At 40.5% G+C, this 18,221-nt stretch overlaps 1 protein-coding gene across 1 annotated transcript in view; it reads right to left on the bottom strand.

The window, feature by feature from the left end:
* The window catches only part of scara3 (scavenger receptor class A, member 3), a 23,521-nt gene extending 5,413 nt beyond the window's left edge, over nt 1–18,108 (bottom strand). Inside the window, exons 1-6 of the mRNA XM_058057863.2 lie at nt 16,813–18,108; nt 4,113–4,145; nt 3,912–3,956; nt 3,715–3,834; nt 884–964; nt 698–807 (exon numbers count right to left, since the gene is read on the bottom strand). Of these exons, the coding sequence (XP_057913846.2) occupies nt 698–807; nt 884–964; nt 3,715–3,834; nt 3,912–3,956; nt 4,113–4,145; nt 16,813–16,819 (396 nt within the window). The 5' untranslated portion in view covers nt 16,820–18,108. The remainder of the gene's footprint in view (nt 1–697; nt 808–883; nt 965–3,714; nt 3,835–3,911; nt 3,957–4,112; nt 4,146–16,812) is intronic.
* Nucleotides 18,109–18,221: the final 113 nt, after the last annotated feature.

The raw sequence follows: 18,221 nt of genomic DNA on the forward strand, positions 1-18,221 counted from the left end.
AAAGCTCTGACTTTCAATGTGTTTTGTCTAAACTTAAAGGGTTTCAAACATCTTTGGGAAGAATGACATTCATTCATTCATTCATTTTCTACTGCTTTTCCTCACGAGGGTCGGGGGGGGGTGCTGGAGCCTATCCCAGCTGTCTTTGGGCGAGAGGCTGGGTACACCCTGGACTGGTGGCCAGCCAATCACAGGGCACATATAGACAAACAACCATTCACACTCACACTCATACCTATGGACAATTTGGAGTCACTAATTAACCTAGCATGTTTTTGGAATGTGGGAAGAAACTGGAGTCCCCGGGGAACATGCAAACTCCACACCGAGATGGCCGAGGGTGGAATTGAACCCTGGTCTCCTAGCTGTGAGGTCTGCGTGCTAACCACTCGACCACCGTGCAGCCCGGAAGAATGACAGCTAGAAGCCAAAAATATACCACTTCCACACGTAATGGGAGGATTTTTTTTCACTCTATCATGTCAGACAGGCTGTGACTGACTCCTTACAGTGTTAAGGTGATGTAATCTACTGTATGTAAAGTATGTAAAGTATCTTCAATTACTGTGAGACCAGAATATTACATATGCCCCTGTAGTAGACCAGTAGTAGACCAGGATCGAGACCAGTAGTCCTAGCATTTCCTGGAAAAGTGGGGATCTACTGGCGTTGTATTATGTGAAGCATTTTACAGTACCTGCTCCTGTCCTAGTAACATTTTCTGCACGTCCTCAAACTCCTGCTTGAGTCTGCTGATCTCCTCGCTATACAGAGTCACATCCAAACAGCCGGAACAGTTACTCAGGTCTGAAAGATGGACAAAAATGAGCAAGACACTCATGTCGAGAGTATGGTTTGGGAAAGAAACAGGCGATTGCGTTACCTTCTAGTACTTTCTGAGCCCTGGTGATCTTCTTGTCATAGACTGATTCTTCCTCAGCGAGATGCTCGACCTTCCTAAATACTAGAGAATGAGAACAACTACTTTGTATCACAGCAGACATCATCAGGAAGTGTAGTAATCATTTATTTAACCCTTAAATCGGTCATTAAAGAAAAAGATTATATAATTATTGGCTCACGTTGCCATACGGTATCTCACAATAATGAGTCCACCCCTCATATTTTAGCTTCTCAAGGTTAGAAACAGTACTTTAGAGCACTGTGTCCAAAGTGCGGCCCGGGGGCCATTTGCGGCCCTTGGCTGTGTTTTTACTGGCCTGCAGCATATTCGAAAAAAAACTAGGAAAAAAAGCAGCAATTCCACAAGAATACAGTCTAAATATTAAATACTAAATATTATATAAAATTATATTATATATAATAATATATATAATATATATAATAACATTTATATATTATATAAAATATTATATAAATATTATAAAAATAAGAAAAACATAATTTTATGAATGTTATGAGGGAAAAACTTAATTTAAGAGATTTTTAAAAATGTTGTAATATTATGAAGGTTTTTTTAATCGTCATTTTCTAAGAATAAAGTCAGAATATTAAGAGAAAAAAGTTTTATTATAATGAAAATTTTTTTGTTTGTTTAAATAACATTAATAATTGAAAAAAACTTTTTCTCATTAGAATAAGACTTTTTAGGGATTATTTGGACTTTTTACAGTCTTACAGTTTTTTTTAACTACACAATGTGTCTTTAACAACTCAATATTTCAAGTTTATATGACGACAATCACGTTATTTTTTATTTTTAAATGTTAGTAAATTTTATAATTATTTTAATATTTTAATTTTTTTAAATTAATTTTATAATTTTTACATTTTAAGGGCAAAGCGGTCAAATATAATACTCAGACATCTGTACATCCCCATTGGTAACAGGGTGTTGAAGGCTGACAGTGAAAATAATAAACACATCACAACACATAATGTCAGTCCTGATATGAAAATGTGTTTTCATTATCCAACAAATTCCACCAAACGACCGATGAGAGAACGTTTATGCAGCTGCTCGGGTCCTGAACCCCCCACAAAGTTCCCAGGAGAGCTTTTGAGTTTGTGTGAGTTTATACGGTGCGCCCTCTTTTTTTTTTTTTGGAGCATTTTCTGCATCATAACTGCTGACTCAGGGGATTGACGCGGCTCTGCGAGCCAAAATAAGCGTATCCACATGTGTTGTGCACCGAACCTGCTTGTCCTGCAGCGATACAGCTCCTGTACTAGTAATACTTCCAGTGCATCTACACAATCATGCAGTGTTCTACATTGATTGTAGTCATTGTAATCATGCTGTTTCATGGTGGAATTGGCCTATTTAAGCAAACCCTTTCAAGGATAAAAATGACTTAAATGCACTAAAATGAAAATATAAGGCATTCAGAAGATGCATTCAAAAACAGACGTGATGCAATGTAGTTTTGTACACTGGTCACTAGATGTTGGTAATGTTACTGTAATCTTTGGTGAGACACACAAGCACCAGACTTGACAATAACAATAACATAATTAATAATAACATAATAATCATCGGGCGGCACCGCGGTCGAGTGGTTAGCAGACCTCACAGCTAGGAGACCAGGGTTCAATTCCACCCTCGGCCATCTCTGTGTGGAGTTTGCATGTTCTCCCCATGCACGCGTGGGTTTTTTCCTCCCACATTCCAAAAACATGCTAGGTTATTGGCCACTCCAAATTGTCCATAGGTATGAATGTGAGTGTGAATGGTTGTTTGTCTATATGTGCCCTGTGATTGGCTGGCCACCAGTCCGGGGTGTACCCCGCCTCTCGCCCGAAGACAGCTGGGATAGGCTCCAGCACCCCCCTCGTGAGGAAAAAGCGGTAGAAAATGAATGAATGAATAATAATCATCATCATAATAACACAGGCTACTTTTGTGGCCCCAACGTCACTTCCTGTCCTCCAAACACACTTATTGCGACACACAAGCAACTTTTATTTCTGCATTTTCAAAGCTTATTTTCTCTCACAATATTGGATAATAAGAATGCAAATGTGACTATAGGGGTGTTATTTCATGTTTTGAGGGCTCTAATAATGTTGATAACCGTATTTTGTTTGGGTGTTAATAACTGCGCCACCATGTGATGGATTTGGCCCATTGATTTGAAGTTTCAACCCATTGTGTACAACAGTTCAAGAATGAAGTCCAAATAATTGTAAGAGTAACTAGAAAAAGTGGTCATTTTACAAGGCTAAGGTAACATTATGAGGAAAAATAAGGTTTATGTTAGTAGCATAGCAAGATAAAATATTAGTTGATTAGATAAAATATTAGTTGTATTATTATGAAAAACAAAAAAAACAAGAAATACATTTTGGAAAAGTATGTTATGTTACAAGAATAAAGTCAAAATTCTCCAAAAGTCGTACAGGTAATAGTTTAATTCTATGTTTTTTTATTCTATGTTTAAAAAGAATTAGGTTTTGGTGAATGTAGAATATTATGGGAAAAGAAGATGATTTAAAATGAAGTCGTGCATACATACACTCCATGGGGTGTGCTAATATTTCCTTATATATAATATAATATATTGATTTCCTGCTCTCCAACACGATAAGGAGCATGATGAGTAAAACATTTGCTGCTACAATGCGGCTGTGCAAGTTAAACGAGCGCCCAGACGATGTAGACTACATGAAACATTCCCATGAAAGCCTCATTCTCTCATGCGTCATGTCAGTCCATGACAGCATGTGGTGATTATTTGGAGAAGGAAAACTCACCAAGTGACGCCAGCACTGCGACGATGATGATGAGGAATGCTACAAATGCAGCAAGGACTTTGACAGCCAGTTGGAGAGAATGGCTCTGCTGGCACCTCACGCAACCACCTCGAGTGCGACCTGGACACACGCATGACATGTTTAATGCACACGTATAACTGCCGATTGAAGGTACACTTGGCGCACGTGGCCTTCACCTCTGAACGGAGGTATTTCCTCCTCTTCGCCGTTGAGCTCCTCCTCTGCAAAACAAGTTAAAAACATTGATGGAATCCAAGCAAGCAAAGCTGAGGTCGGTTAAGCGACCATTGCTGACTTCACTTAACATTATATATATATATATATATACATATACAGTATCATATTTATGACGTGACTGATGACAGCAGCGTCATTACCTTTAAAAAGCTGGTTCTCATATCCGTAGTTGTCTGCCAAGGAAAGAAAGACATAATGCAGATGTTTTGTTAGTAAAGAAAGAAGCCATCAACAACTTTTACAAATCATAAAAATTCCATAAATCACAGAAACCAGTTGGTCTTTAGTGGTACATGTATGTACAGTATGAACATGTATTGTATATTACGCTCAGCCAGTCAAACGTTTGGATACATTTACCCATGCTATATGCTGAACTTTTGACCGCTAGTGTACACTTTTTTTGACAAAAATTGGAAATAAATTGTATAATGTACAGTCTACATGCAAATATACAAAAGACACAGCATGGCATATGTACATTACAGGACAGCTTTGGCACTTTTGATGCTAGCCAGCTAACTCTTAGCATTGTAGCATTCAGATTCAGAATGCCCTTTATTGTCATTTTACATATAGTAGAATTAAATTGCAGCAGCTCCATTTTCAGTGCAAGACAGTACAAAATATAGAAATTAGAAGAACAAATGAAGAATAAATAGAGGAATTAGAAGAATAAATAATAAATAACAAAGGGTCTACATCAGGGGTCTCAAACAAGCGGCCCACGGGCCAAATGTGGCCCGCAGGACACTAGTTTGAGTCCCCCGCCTTGATATGAAAGTTTAATGTTAGCGCGGCCCGCGCAAATTTGATAAGTTTGATAAGATTTGAGAACAGTGGAATGTTTTATCAGAGCTTTTCTTGTAGAAATTTGGAACCAAAGCAAAGTTTTTTGAATTTTTTTGTTTTTAATAAATGCGTTTTGTTTTTTTTTTGAAAACCTGATGAGGCCCAGTCTCACCCAGACCCGAGCTCCAGTGGCCCCCAAGTAAATTCAGTTTGAGACCCCTGGTCTACATTGTAGAGGACGATTGGTTGCCTTGGTTACATGGTTACATCTTGTTGAGGGAGATGATGACTCGAGGAAAGAAAATGTTTTTTTTTCAGGAGTTAATGGCAAAAAACTTTCCTCCAATCAGAAGGCAGCATTGGAAAAACCCTTGTCCAATCAGAATGCGGCATTAAAACAACCTAAATATCTTAAGAACGATCTGTGCCATCAACTAGTAACTAAGTTCTAGCGACCAACAATGGCACCCACGACTTCCTACGACATCGGGAAGTGGGAGAAACTTGTATCTCGGAAGTGAAAGTGAAAAACGCTCGTCCAATCAGAATGCAGCATTAAAAAAGACTAAATATCTCAAGAACCATAAGTTCTACTCCAGCGAAAGCGTCATAGAGTCATAGCTTGTGGCGAATTACGTTAGCCAGAGATTGGTTTTAAGTTGATAGGACTAAATGTTTGGGAGTTAATCACGAAAAACGCTCGTCCTGTCAGAATGCTGCAATAATGGAATATTATTATTATTATCTATTCCAGCTGACTAGCTAGGAGAATGTAGCTGAATTTGCTGATGTTCTTTTAGCATGGTTGTGGCTGAAGTAGCCTGTTTAGTTTTTGCAGTACAGAAATTGTTGGGGTACCGCCTCCTCCTCGTCAGACGTTACAATTGCATCTTTATCCTTACTGATGCTTGGTCGGAGAGATGAGTTCTAGAGCACTAAATAAAGGTGCTGTTATTTTGGCGGCCATTAATGAAACGCAAACACACTTTTGGTAGACAAGGGTACTGTTGAAGTGGTTTGCAAACATGACCCTTTAACAGCATGCATCAGCTTTTCCAAGCCACCCACATGATGTCAGATGTTGAATTGCTGCAAAATCGTAAAGGTTAATGTCTTAAGGTGACACTCCCACACTGACTCATAGATTATTTTGGGTTTATGTTATGTTTTATACAAATCTGAGTATATTTTTCATGCAGTTATTCCATTTCATTCATTAATTTTCTACTGCTTTTTCCTCACGAGGGTTGCGGGGGGTGCTGGAGCCTATCCCAGCTGTCTCGGGGCGAGAGGCGGGGTACACCCTGGACTGGTGGCCAGCCAATCACAGGGCACATATAGACAAACAACCATTCACACTCACATTCATACCTATGGACAATTTGGGAGTGGCCAATTAACCTAGCATGTTTTTGGAATGTGGGAGGAAACCGGAGTACCCGGAGAAAACCCACGCATGCATGGGGAGAACATGCAAACTCCACACAGAGATGGCCGAGGGTGGAATTGAACCCTGGTCTCCTAGCTGTGAGGTCTGTGCACTAGACCGCCGTGCCGCCCCGTTATTCCATTTCATTAGCTAGAAAATAAAAAATAAACAGCTGTATCAGTATAGTGGCCCTTCGTTGATTTGAAAAATATTCCGACCTGTGATAAAAAAAAAGAGAAAAATGTTCTGACGTTTTCCAGCTGCAAACAATGTCTGATGATGAGTTTTGGCCTAGAAACATTTTCATCTTGTTTTTTCCAGGGTTGAAATATGCACAAAACTGGATAAGTAAGTACACATGATCTGACATTGATTTACTCCATGACCCGCATTCTGTGAGACAAAGATTACTTGCGGCTGCAGTGGAGCCGCTGTGGTTACATCAGGGCGAGGCCGACAAGCATAAGAGAAGAGAAAAACCGAAATAGCTTTGTTATTAATAATCATCGTACATGACCAAAACACTAGAAAATGAATTAAATAGTGACAGATAAAGCTATAGTATGTAAATGTTGGACCTTACACTTTAAACACATTTGGATACCATGACTTCTATGACCACTGTCACAGTCCCTGGTGTGGAGGGAGTACAGGATAGAGCTGAGCACACATCCTTGGGGTGCACCCAGGTGAGGTGTGAGGCCCAAGTCAGTTTACGGAGGCCTCTATCTGATAGTTTCTTGACTAAAATCCTGGAGATTAAAAACGGTATTAAAAGCAGAGCCTTTCTGCTCCAAGTGGGCCATCGCTATGCGGAGCACAGAATTGAACAATACAATACAAACATTGATTCCGTACCGTTACTTTAACGCATTACTCTTTTGTTTTCTGGTCAAGTGTCACATAAGGATTGTGGACTTTTCCTTTAAATCAGGATGGTGAAGTTATACTTATAGCAAAGCATTCATTCATTTTCTACCGCTTATCCTCACCAGGGTTGCAGGGGGTGCTGGAGCCTATCCCAGCTGTCTTCGGGCAAGAGGCGGGGTACACCCTGGACTGGATGAAAATATTCATCTTTATAAATATTTTTAATTAATTAGTTAATTGGTTCCAGAACTAATGGTGAAGTTGGTTTTCATATAAATGAATGGAATATTTTCATAGTTAGAGCCTTCTAAATATGGGTTTTAAGATCAGATCCATCTAGATATGACATAACACCCCTATAGTCACATTTACACTTGTATTACCCAATATTATATTATTATTAATAATGCTGGAGCCTATCCCAGCTGTTTTCGGGCGAGAGGCAGGGTGGACCCTGGACTGGTGGCCAGCCAATCACAGGGCACATATAGACAAACAACCATTCACACTCACATTCATACCTATGGACAATTTGGAGTCGCTAATTAACCTAGCATGTTTTTGGAATGTGGGAGGAAACCGGAGAACATGCAAACTCCACACAGAGATGGTCGAGGGTGGAATTGAACTCAGGTCTCCTAGCTGTGGGGCCTGCGGGCTAACCACTCGTCCAAAGCAATGCAAAGCAATGATGGTATAATATCATGAACTGATATAGTCAACAAATAGCTCTTAAAGTAGCTCCCAGAATACATACTTGATACTTCTAATATCCTATTGTGGTTTAAATCATGCCTCCATGACCCCACTTTAGGATTTTCCCTACCAATGGAAAGTATCAGCACATTGTTTGTCAAATAGCCCCAAATCAGTATCCACCCTCAAATATCTCTCTGCTCTTCCAAACTTTCTCACCATCTTTTCTCTTTCACTGCTTTCCTTTTCTATCCTCATGTTTTCATTTCTCCCCGTGGAAAAAAAAGTCCTCTCGCCTGACTCGTTAGTGAGGAAGCAGAGCCGTCCAACACACACACAGAATTGAAGCTGACAACTGCACAACAGCCGTGCAGAGTCACACCTAAACAGCCAAGTCGTGACCCAAGCATGTGGAACCACTAAAAATATATTCAGCTTATTTTGAAAATTGGCTTGTAATTGTAACATATATATTACACTGGAATCTTCAATATAAAGAGACCCCTCAATGAAAACAATATCATGTTCCAAATGTACTTTTCTTTTAGTCTAGTTTGGTTATTATATATATTGTAAATGTATTTTCTCCTGGGTCCGTGTCCAGCTTTGTCTAATTACAACAGAAGTACAGTAGTGCATATAAAATTTATATTGACAGTTACTATGGTACCCATTATGTCATTGTATGGTCATATCACCTCGTACTTCGGTACGAGGAGCATTATTTTAAAAAAAAGAAATAAAAAAAAAACCTTAAACTGTATTATGGAAAGCAGGAAGTGAACAAATGTAACAGTTACTGATTGTAAAAGTACCAGATGGAGGGGTAGGATTTAATAAGCTTTGCTTCTTCCTACTCCTTTTGGACATGTGGAACTGGGAACTGATTATGTGATGCATTCAATTGTAATCTGATGCATGTTCAAATGAAATAAAACCATTACCATTACCATTACCAAAACACAGCTAAAGTGTACAGCATCCATGTACCACAATGTTTACGTTTATGCTTCACTGATCATGTTTTTTTACGTCTTACGTTTAAGATTGAGCACTTTGTTCGGCGGTCTTTGAATGCACCACGGTGGTGTGCTGTTTGGCATAGGAAGCCCCTTCCAAACAATGACAACAAGCAAGCGGTGTGGAAGATGCCAAATACCTTCTCTAGTCTTCTAGCCTCCAATGATGGCCTGTCGACTAGGCTAAAGGCTACACTGTGACTCCAAATCCTCCTATTCATCTGACATTGTCATCCATTAGTGGTGAGTACTTAAACATGTAATACTTGTAATACTACGAATGTGTTTACTATGTGTGTCCCGGATGCTGTCATGAGGGAACAATGATAATTGAAAATAGGAGCGAACCAAATCAACAACCAAGGACAGACATTTCCTCTAGTAATAACAATCCAATGGAGAACAACAAATAAATAACTAGGTGTCTGTTAACATAACGTTAAAAAAGTGGTATGCTAATGTATCATACTAACGTAACAGGTACTCAGATAACTCTAGCCTAAACAACAAAACTAGTATAACAATAACTAGTTTACTTGCAGCTTGTAATCTGGACGGGGGGGGGGGGGGGTGTGTTCCGTCTTTCTCATCTGTCTTGATAAATCGATTGCTTACATTGTAAACTTTCAGTGATGCAGGAGTGATATATAATTTGCTCCGGAGTATAAGTCCCAAGGACCAACCCAACCATGACGCTTATAGTCATAGTTCGGAAAACACGGTCGTTATATCAGTTTTCCCAATTTGGCTGTTGTTTTGGTTTAAATATATTTCTACAAGGGCGGCACGGTGGACGAGTGGTTAGCATGCAGACCTCACAGCTAGGAGACCAGGGTTCAATTCCACCCTCGGCCATCTCTGTGTGGAGTTTGCATGTTCTCCCGTGCATGCGTGGGTTTTCTCCGGGTACTCCGGTTTCCTCCCACATTCCAAAAACATGCTAGGTTAATTGGCCAATCCAAATTGTCCATAGGTATGAATGTGAGTGTGAATGGTTGTTTGTCTATATGTGCCCTGTGATTGGCTGGCCCTCGTGAGGAAAAGCGGTAGAAAATGAATGAATGAATTTTTACAATGTGCTGCATGCTAATAAAGAAAAAACAAGCTGTGTGCCCTAAATGGCACCCAGGCCACACTTTGACTCTTTGGTTCACCTGTGATGTCAGCTACTTATCCTTCCTACCCACCTGTATAATTCAAGTGTCATGTTATTTTTCACGCCAGAGTTGTTTATTCACAATTACTACTATTCATATCGCTGTACAACAGTATTTGGTGCCAATGCCAAGGCATGCATATACAATGGAATATTGGTTTATGTCATTCGCACAGCGCGGGGTGGAAAACTGGATGGCGAGAAAAACAAGTGCATAATTTGGCCTTGGAAGGAGGCAGAGACATGCAAGGATTTGCCACAAGAGCTGGAAAATGTCTGTTTCTAAATCAAATCAAATGAAACGTTTCCTATTCCGCCAAGATCCAGCATAAACCAAATGAACTCGATGGGAATAAAACGGGAATGAGACAAACCACATCAAGTCTTTCTATTTGATATTTGTGTTAAATCCTTAAATCCTTAAATTCTTTGTTTTGTTTTTAAAAACTAATAACTAATTTTAGTGCAAAACTATGAATGGCAATCACTTGAAAATCACTTCCCACACAGTCATTATTATTATGATCTAAATAGCAGGATAAGCATGGTATAGCGTCATGTGGTCCAGGGCTGCATGAGTGCTGCCGGAGCTGTGGTTTATTGAAGGAAACATGACTCCCGCCATCAACCGTGACATTCTGAAGCAGAGCGGGATCCCTTCTCTTGGGAAACTGATTTTCCAACGTGACATTTATTATTTTTAAGCCAGGGGTGTCCAATGTGGGGCCCACAGGCCACTTGGATCGTTTTTAAACCTCCCAAAAAACAGAATTTTTGCTAATTTATTTATTTTATTATAATTTATTAGTCTCGTAAAAAAAAAATTTTCCCCACAAAAAATACATTCCATAATTCCTAAAGATGTGGTAAAATGTACAACACACAGTTTTTACATGTTTATATTTTGTGTTTATTTCATCATGCATTGCAATTTCGTACTTTCAGCTGTTCTTGAATGCACCATAGCTGTGTGCTGTGATATGAAAAAGTTGGTTTAGCTACGTTAGCACAAGCTTCGGCAGTAAATGATCATTCATTAGTCGTTATACTTTAAATATGTTTAAGAAGTGTGTCAGGCATATTGAGGGCTTTAAACCTGGCGAGTGAACAATGGCAGTTGAAGAGAGAAGGGGAGGCTTTTGCAGCTGCATTCAAAATAATAGTTACTAATAGTTACAGCATTGGGGTGGCACGGCGGAAAGTGGTTAGCGCGCAGACCTCACAGCTAGGAGGACCAGGGTTCGATTCCACCCTTGGCCATCTCTGTGTGGAGTTTGCATGTTCTCCCCGTGCATGCATGCTAGGTTAATTGGCGACTCCAAATTGTCCATCGGTATGAATGTGAGTGTGAATGGTTGTTTGTCTATATGTGCCCTGTGATTGGCTGGCCACCAGTCCAGGGTGTACCCCGCCTCTCGCCCGAAGACAGCTGGGATAGGCTCCAGCACCACCGCCAACCCTCGTGAGGAAAAAGCGGTAGAAAATGAATGAATGAGTTACAGCATTACAAATGTAAATTTGAAATAGAGGCCAGCAGGAGGTGGAAAATAGACATAGTTATGGTCATAATATTTAAAAACAAAAAGCATGGATCTACTGTGTGTACCTTTTTTTTGTTGTTAAACATTTTGCAAAATAAAAAATCAATATAAAAATTCATTGGAGTTTTCATTATCCTGCCCTCAGGGGAAAAATTTTGGACACTCCAGGTTTAGCGAACTATGCACCCAGGACTAATGAAATGGAGGCCACCATTTCCATTTCCATTTCCAATGTATCCCAGTTTCTTTTATAAAAACACCTTCACTGGTCTGAAATTCCTCCATAAAAGACTTTCCAGACAAACATAATGTTCTTCTACTGTACACTGAGTTGTTGGAACTTCCTGCAAAGGTGATTTTCCCCGCTAAAAAGCCCACGTTGTACTGTTATTCCAAGTGGGCATCTGGTCCAGCTGGTGTTTCTGTGGCCATGAAAGCCACCTATGAAAATATCAAGCTTGGAAGCATGTGCAAGCAGCTTGAGAAACATTCCATGCAACTTTAAACCTAACCAGAAGATAAATGATCTGCAATTCAAAAATTTACTTCCTCAGCTTTGGTGTGTACTCCACCGTGCGGTGTATGTGAACGCAGCACAAAGCGGTAAGGGTATGATGCTGCGTTATTTGGGCCTTCTGTGGTGGTTCCTCTTGGGAGGTTGTGGATGAAATTCAAATGAGTCATCAACATAACCATGCACACTAACTACTTCCAACTCCGACAAACTGCCTTGCAAAGCAAAGGAAAGCAGGAGTGAAAAGATTGTCCAGGTCTAAGTGTAGGCTGCTGATTATTGACATGTCTTCTGGCTGGAATGTTCATCATGTGGTCTCCTCACAAAACTCCAAATGTTTGGAATTTGTTTCCCTGAACTGTGAATCCTTTACGAGGGTGTAGGTTCTTTTATTGTGGTTCAGCAATGAAAAGGGATATATTTTAAGAGCCTGACATGTTTTGCAGGCATGCAGTCAGCCGCACGTAAACAAACCAGGTTAGGTTTACAGCACTGTGAGGTCAAAGGGCGTGTACAATATCCTCTACTCTTTGCTGCTTTTTTTTTGTTTAGCCCCACAGGGCATCCTGCAATTATTTATGAATCCGTACCCTGGTCATTTCTAATGATGAAGCCTTCTATGAATAGACACGCCATTATATTCAATAACTGTTATTAGAACTGATACCATTGTGTACCATTGTACGGTAAACACTCCAATTAAATAACCGCCAGGGTCGCGAATGTTAACAGCTGCGTAGTAATGATGTGGTTTGCACTGCAAGATGCTGCATTTGACCTGTGACGAATGATCTACCTCTGCATGCGCTTTAAAATGGTTGTGCTACCCAGCTGTTGCTCTAAAACTCGCTCACCGTACATTTTTATGGCTGTGCAGTTTGCTCCCTACCGGTATTACAACATTGGTTCTATTGCTGTTGAGCTACATTTTACTTTCCACTTTCTCATGCACTCAAAATCATTATTACACTGAATTTTGAGAGTTCATTCATTCATTTTCTACCGCTTTTCCTCACGAGGGTCGCAAGACGTGCTGGAGCCTATCCCAGCTGTCTTAGGGCGAGAGGCGGGGTACACCCTGGACTGGTCGCCAGCCAATCACAGGGCACATATAGACAAACAACCATTCACACTCACATTCATACCTATGGACAATTTGGAGTCGCCAATTAACCTAGCATGTTTTTGGAATGTGGGAGGAAACCGGAGTACCCGGAGAAAACCCAACATGCACGGGGAGAACATGCAAACTCCACACAAAGATGGCCGAGGGTGGAATTGAACCCTGGTCTCCTAGTTGTGAGGTCTGCGCACTAACCACTCGTCCGCCGTTCCGCCCACTTTGAGAGTTTATTATTATAAAAATATGTATGTATTTACAAATAAAGGCATCCCTCGCCTTGTTAGATGTCAGACACTCTCTGCAGTTGAATAAAAATATGGCTCTGGCTATTCATTGGGGAATTATGGTGCTCTGTAAAAACGGTGCACCTGTCCATCATCCAGCGTCGCCCCACTCCCTGCCCCCTTAAAGGAATGTATGAGGCAGCATATTTAGTTAGGTTGAGCCGGGCTGGACTCACCCTCAGCGAGAGTGGAATCCACATCAACAGAGCGGCCGAGAAACACACTGTACATGTTCTTGGCGTGGTTTTGCTGCTTCGCCATGTGGCTCAGAGTCCACACCGCTTTACCAGCAATATGTGTGTGATTAGTAGTTGAAACCAAACATGTGAAAGCAGGTATCATTCGTCTGTGATTAGGACCTGTACTGCACCGCTGAAATAACAAACAGCCAGGTAGACTCATGATGGCACATCCTGGTAAAGCATAGACAAAACATTAGTGGTGGTTGGGTTGTCATGGTTACAATCATAACAGGAAACGGAAACAGATGTCCTGTTCCACAGGATTGAGATTCAAATTTCAAATGAAGTTGTTAGACTAGAGTGATATTTGCACTTTTCGGTCATTGCTGTATTGTGGTTGACCACAGCTTATTATCAGTCCAAAAATATGCAAATTATGCATATTCATGGCCTAAATTAAGCATTTTCAAGCATAAAAATGGCTACAATTGGCACAGGGTGGCAGATCAAGGCGCAGCCAATTTGGTAATTTGAAAGACTGGACTGTGGTGAGATGGGTGTGGCAGCGCACCATGGGAGGTGTCCACATTTTCAGCTTGGCGCAGTGACAAGTTCATGACAAAACAGCCCGCCAGGTGCGAAGAAAGCTCGCCAGCTACGACCTGGTATATTTGGGGCGCAGGCGAAGCGCAGCCTGTGTAATGGTAATTGGCTGACACAGTGCGCACAGTGCAGACTAAGGGTGTGGAAAATAATCGATATTAATCGATACATCGATGTGCATGTGCATGTACTCCGGTACATCCCGCAGACAGCTGGGATAGGCTCCAGCATTATTAATAATAACATAATATTGGGTAATACAAGTGTAAATGTGACTATAGGGGTGTTATTTCATACGTATCTAGATGGATCTGATCTTAAAACCCATATTTAGAAGGCTCTAACTATAAAAATATTCAATTTATTTATATGAAATCCAACTTCACTGTTAGGTCTGGAACCAATTACCAATTAATTAAAATATTTATAAATATTTTCTTATTCTTAGCAGTACTATTCAATAGCAATATACATTTTTTAATGATAATATAATTTAAAACATATTAAAAGCATCAACACTAGAGTTGAACAGCTGCTGAGCCACTAGAAAATTATTGTTTGTTGTGTGTGTTGTCAACATTTTGATTTGTGTATCTTCTGTTTTTATGTAGCCATTAATTCATTAATTTTCTCTCAAAATAACAGATGCTAATCTGCCAGTGCCATAAACTCAAATACAAATGGTAATGGCACTAAAATGATGACAGCAATGACATAAGAATGTGTTGGGTCACGTGTTCTGACCCTGTAATGACCCATGAGCAACCATGTACTGCACCCTTCATTCAGTCAGCACTTGTCTAAAAGGAACCCTAATAACTCTCTTTATTCTATTCGGGACACGTCAAAGCTTTGGTTAACATTTTGATACAGTTCACGGGTTGAGTTATATAAACACAAAATCCTTCAACAATTTATATATTTTCTCCTCCAACTGACGTGTTATAAATAATAATAATAGCTTTGCTTTGCCTCCTTTTTTGTATGAGCTTACATCATCGTTTCAAGCTTTTAGTTGGCATGTGTTATTCCTTCCTACTTGCTCTGTCCAACTTTATCCTCCTGTCAAAACTCTCTCAGATAAAGTTAGTTGGGACAACAGTGGTGGGAAAAATCCCTTCTTTTTACTGACTCCAGTTCTTCACAGAAGTGAATCGGGTACCGATTTACTCAAGTCACCTGTCACGAAGTGCATTGCTCAACAAGTTGCATCTATGAGTTTGTGAAACTCCAATCTTCATCAAGTCAGTTAAACTCGATTCTTCATCACACACTTATGAATCAGTGAAACTCGAGTCTTCGAGTACCCACGAGTCAGCAAATGCGAGTCTTAATCAATAACCCGTGAGTGAGTTCAATCTGAGTCTTTGTCGAGCACCTGTGAGTCAGTCAAACTCAAATCTTCATCAAGCACCCGTCAGTCGGTGAAACCTGAGGCTTCGTCGAGCACCTGTGAGTCAGTGAAACACAAGTCTTCATCAAGTACCCATGAGTCACTTAATTCAAGTCTTCATCGAGTATGTGAGAATCACTTAATTCGAGCCTTCATAGGGTACCTGTGAGTCAGTTAACTTGAGTCTTCATCGAGCACCCGTGAGTCAGTTAATTCAAGCCTTCAAAGATTACCTGAGTCGGTTAACTTGTGTCTTCGTCGAGCACCCGTGAGTCAGTGAAACACAAGTCTTCATCAAGTACCCGTGAGTCACTTAATTCAAGTCTTCATCGAGTACCAGCGAGTCACTTAATTTAAGCCTTCAAAGATTACCTGAGTCGGTTAACTTGTGTCTTCGTCGAGCACCCGTGAGTCAGTGAAACACAAGTCTTCATCAAGTACCCGTGAGTCACTTAATTCAAGTCTTCTTCGAGTACCAGCGAGTCACTTAATTCAAGCCTTCATAGAGTACCTGTGAGTCAGTTAACTTGAGTCTTCATCGGGCACCCGTGAGTCAGTGAAACACAAGTCTCCATCAAGTACCCTTGAGTCACTTAATTCAAGACTTCATAGAGTCCCTGTTAGTCAGTTGACTTGAGTCTTCATCGAGCACCTGTGAGTCAGTGAAACACAAGTCTTCATCAAGTACCTGTGAGCCACTTAATTCGAGCCTTCATAGAGTACCTGTTAGTCATTAACTTGAGTCTTCATCGAGCACCTGTGAGTCAGTTAAACTGGAGTCATCGTCAAGCACCCGTGAAACAGTTAAACTCAGGTCTTCATCAAGTCAAACACTTGAAGTCGAATCTTTGCTGTGTAAAGGAGAGTTGACCCGATCTGTTGCTTCACTTTTGTTGCACTTTTTTAATTTTGCTAACAGTAGCAACAACAAAAAAAACAAACTTGCAAGCTTTGAAAGACTCGTTCATGACTCGCACATCTCTAGTGTGAAACATGCACGTTTCTGCAAACCTTATGTTGTCTGTCACTGCATCTTTGTGTGTTCAAATAATGGAGTTGGATTATGCATGCACATGCACTGAGCTGTAAAAAGCTGGCAGATGATCATTTCCTGCCCTAGCACATCAAAGCAGTACGTTCTCAGGTAGATGGGAACAACATGCGGGTGCTGGTGAAGGTGCATGACTACGTGTATTGTACTGTAGTATATTTTGATCATACACAGATAGAAGTCTTACCTTTCATGATTGCTGATTGCTGAGTGTCTGATGGTGAGGATGTCACCGCCTTCTCCACAAAACAAGTGCACAGGATAAGCCAAAGCGTCAGCAAGTTGATGCGTCAGTATTCATTTTCCAGTTGCATGCAGATGCCAAAAAAAAAAAAAAACAGGAGGAAAAAGATGTCAGGTTTAGAAGTTGGTGCAGAATAAGCTAAGAGGAGCTGCTGCATTCATCATTCAGTCCAATATTCCAAAGTGTCTTAGACTGGAGCTCCGTCCTCTCATCCCTCTCCCATCCACGGCCTGAGGAGACTGAACCTCTGCAGAATGAAACTTTCAGTGAGAGGGAGGAGTAGGAGCAGGAGAAGAAGAAGAGGAGAACAAAAAAAGTGGAAAATGAGGGAGGGCCTGGAAGAGGGAAGGCGAGAGGTAGAAAAAAAAGGGGGGGGGTGCGTTTTGTGGCTGAGGCTAATGACTAACAAATGTTTGGACATGACTAGAAGGAGCACCTTGAGTACGCGTGGCCTTGCAAAGTTCAGAAAATAGTTGGAACTGAAGAACCTGCACATTAGCGCCCATGCTATTTTCACAAGTACGCTTTCTAAACCTGCCAGCAGGTGTCGTTACAGCAAGTGTTAGACTTGTTGGCCAACAGGTCTTACAGTTCACATTCACGGGATGTGTGGATACGTTTGCCTTTAGGCTCTACCTCAGACGTCTAAGGTGTGGGAGGTTAAAGGTTGGAGCATCAGTTTTCTTTTAGCTCTCAGGCTCGATTTACAGTTGTGGAATAAATGTAAACTGTATGATTAGATTAACACGAAATGGAACGTCGACCCAAATTATCATTATCATTCTTCTTACAAGCTAACTATTAGCCTATATAATGTACTATTTTCAGCACTTTGACTAGTATTACAAGTATTACCTATTGTTGCTTTAAAGCTGGGACAAACGTATATGTGCTAACGCAACATAGAGGAGGTGTCCTGGCTGGTCCACCCAAATTATCATTATCATTCTTCTTACAAGCTAACCACTTGCCTATATAATGTACTATTTTCAGCACTTTGACTAGTATTACCTATTGTTGCTTTAAAGCTGGGACAAACATATATGTGCTAACGCAACATAGGAGGTGTCCTGGCTGGTCCACCCAAATTACACCATCATTCTTCTTACAAGCTAACTATTAGCCTAAATAATGTACTATTTTCAGCACTTTGACTAGTATTACCTATTGTTGCTTTAAAGGTGGAACCAACGTATATTAAAAATAATGAGATCTTGGTCAGCTTTCCTGAAAAAAAAAACTCTTCATGAGTATCTAAGGTAAGCACAGATGTTAAAGTGCTAACACAACATAGGAGGTGTCCTGGCTGGTCCACCCAATCTATACCACAACAAAGCGCTATTCTCACTATT

Source organism: Doryrhamphus excisus, linkage group LG19, assembly GCF_037039965.1.
Source record: "Doryrhamphus excisus strain RoL-2023G ecotype Guam linkage group LG19, RoL_Dexc_Guam_v1.1, whole genome shotgun sequence".
Lineage (NCBI taxonomy): Eukaryota > Metazoa > Chordata > Actinopteri > Syngnathiformes > Syngnathidae > Doryrhamphus > Doryrhamphus excisus.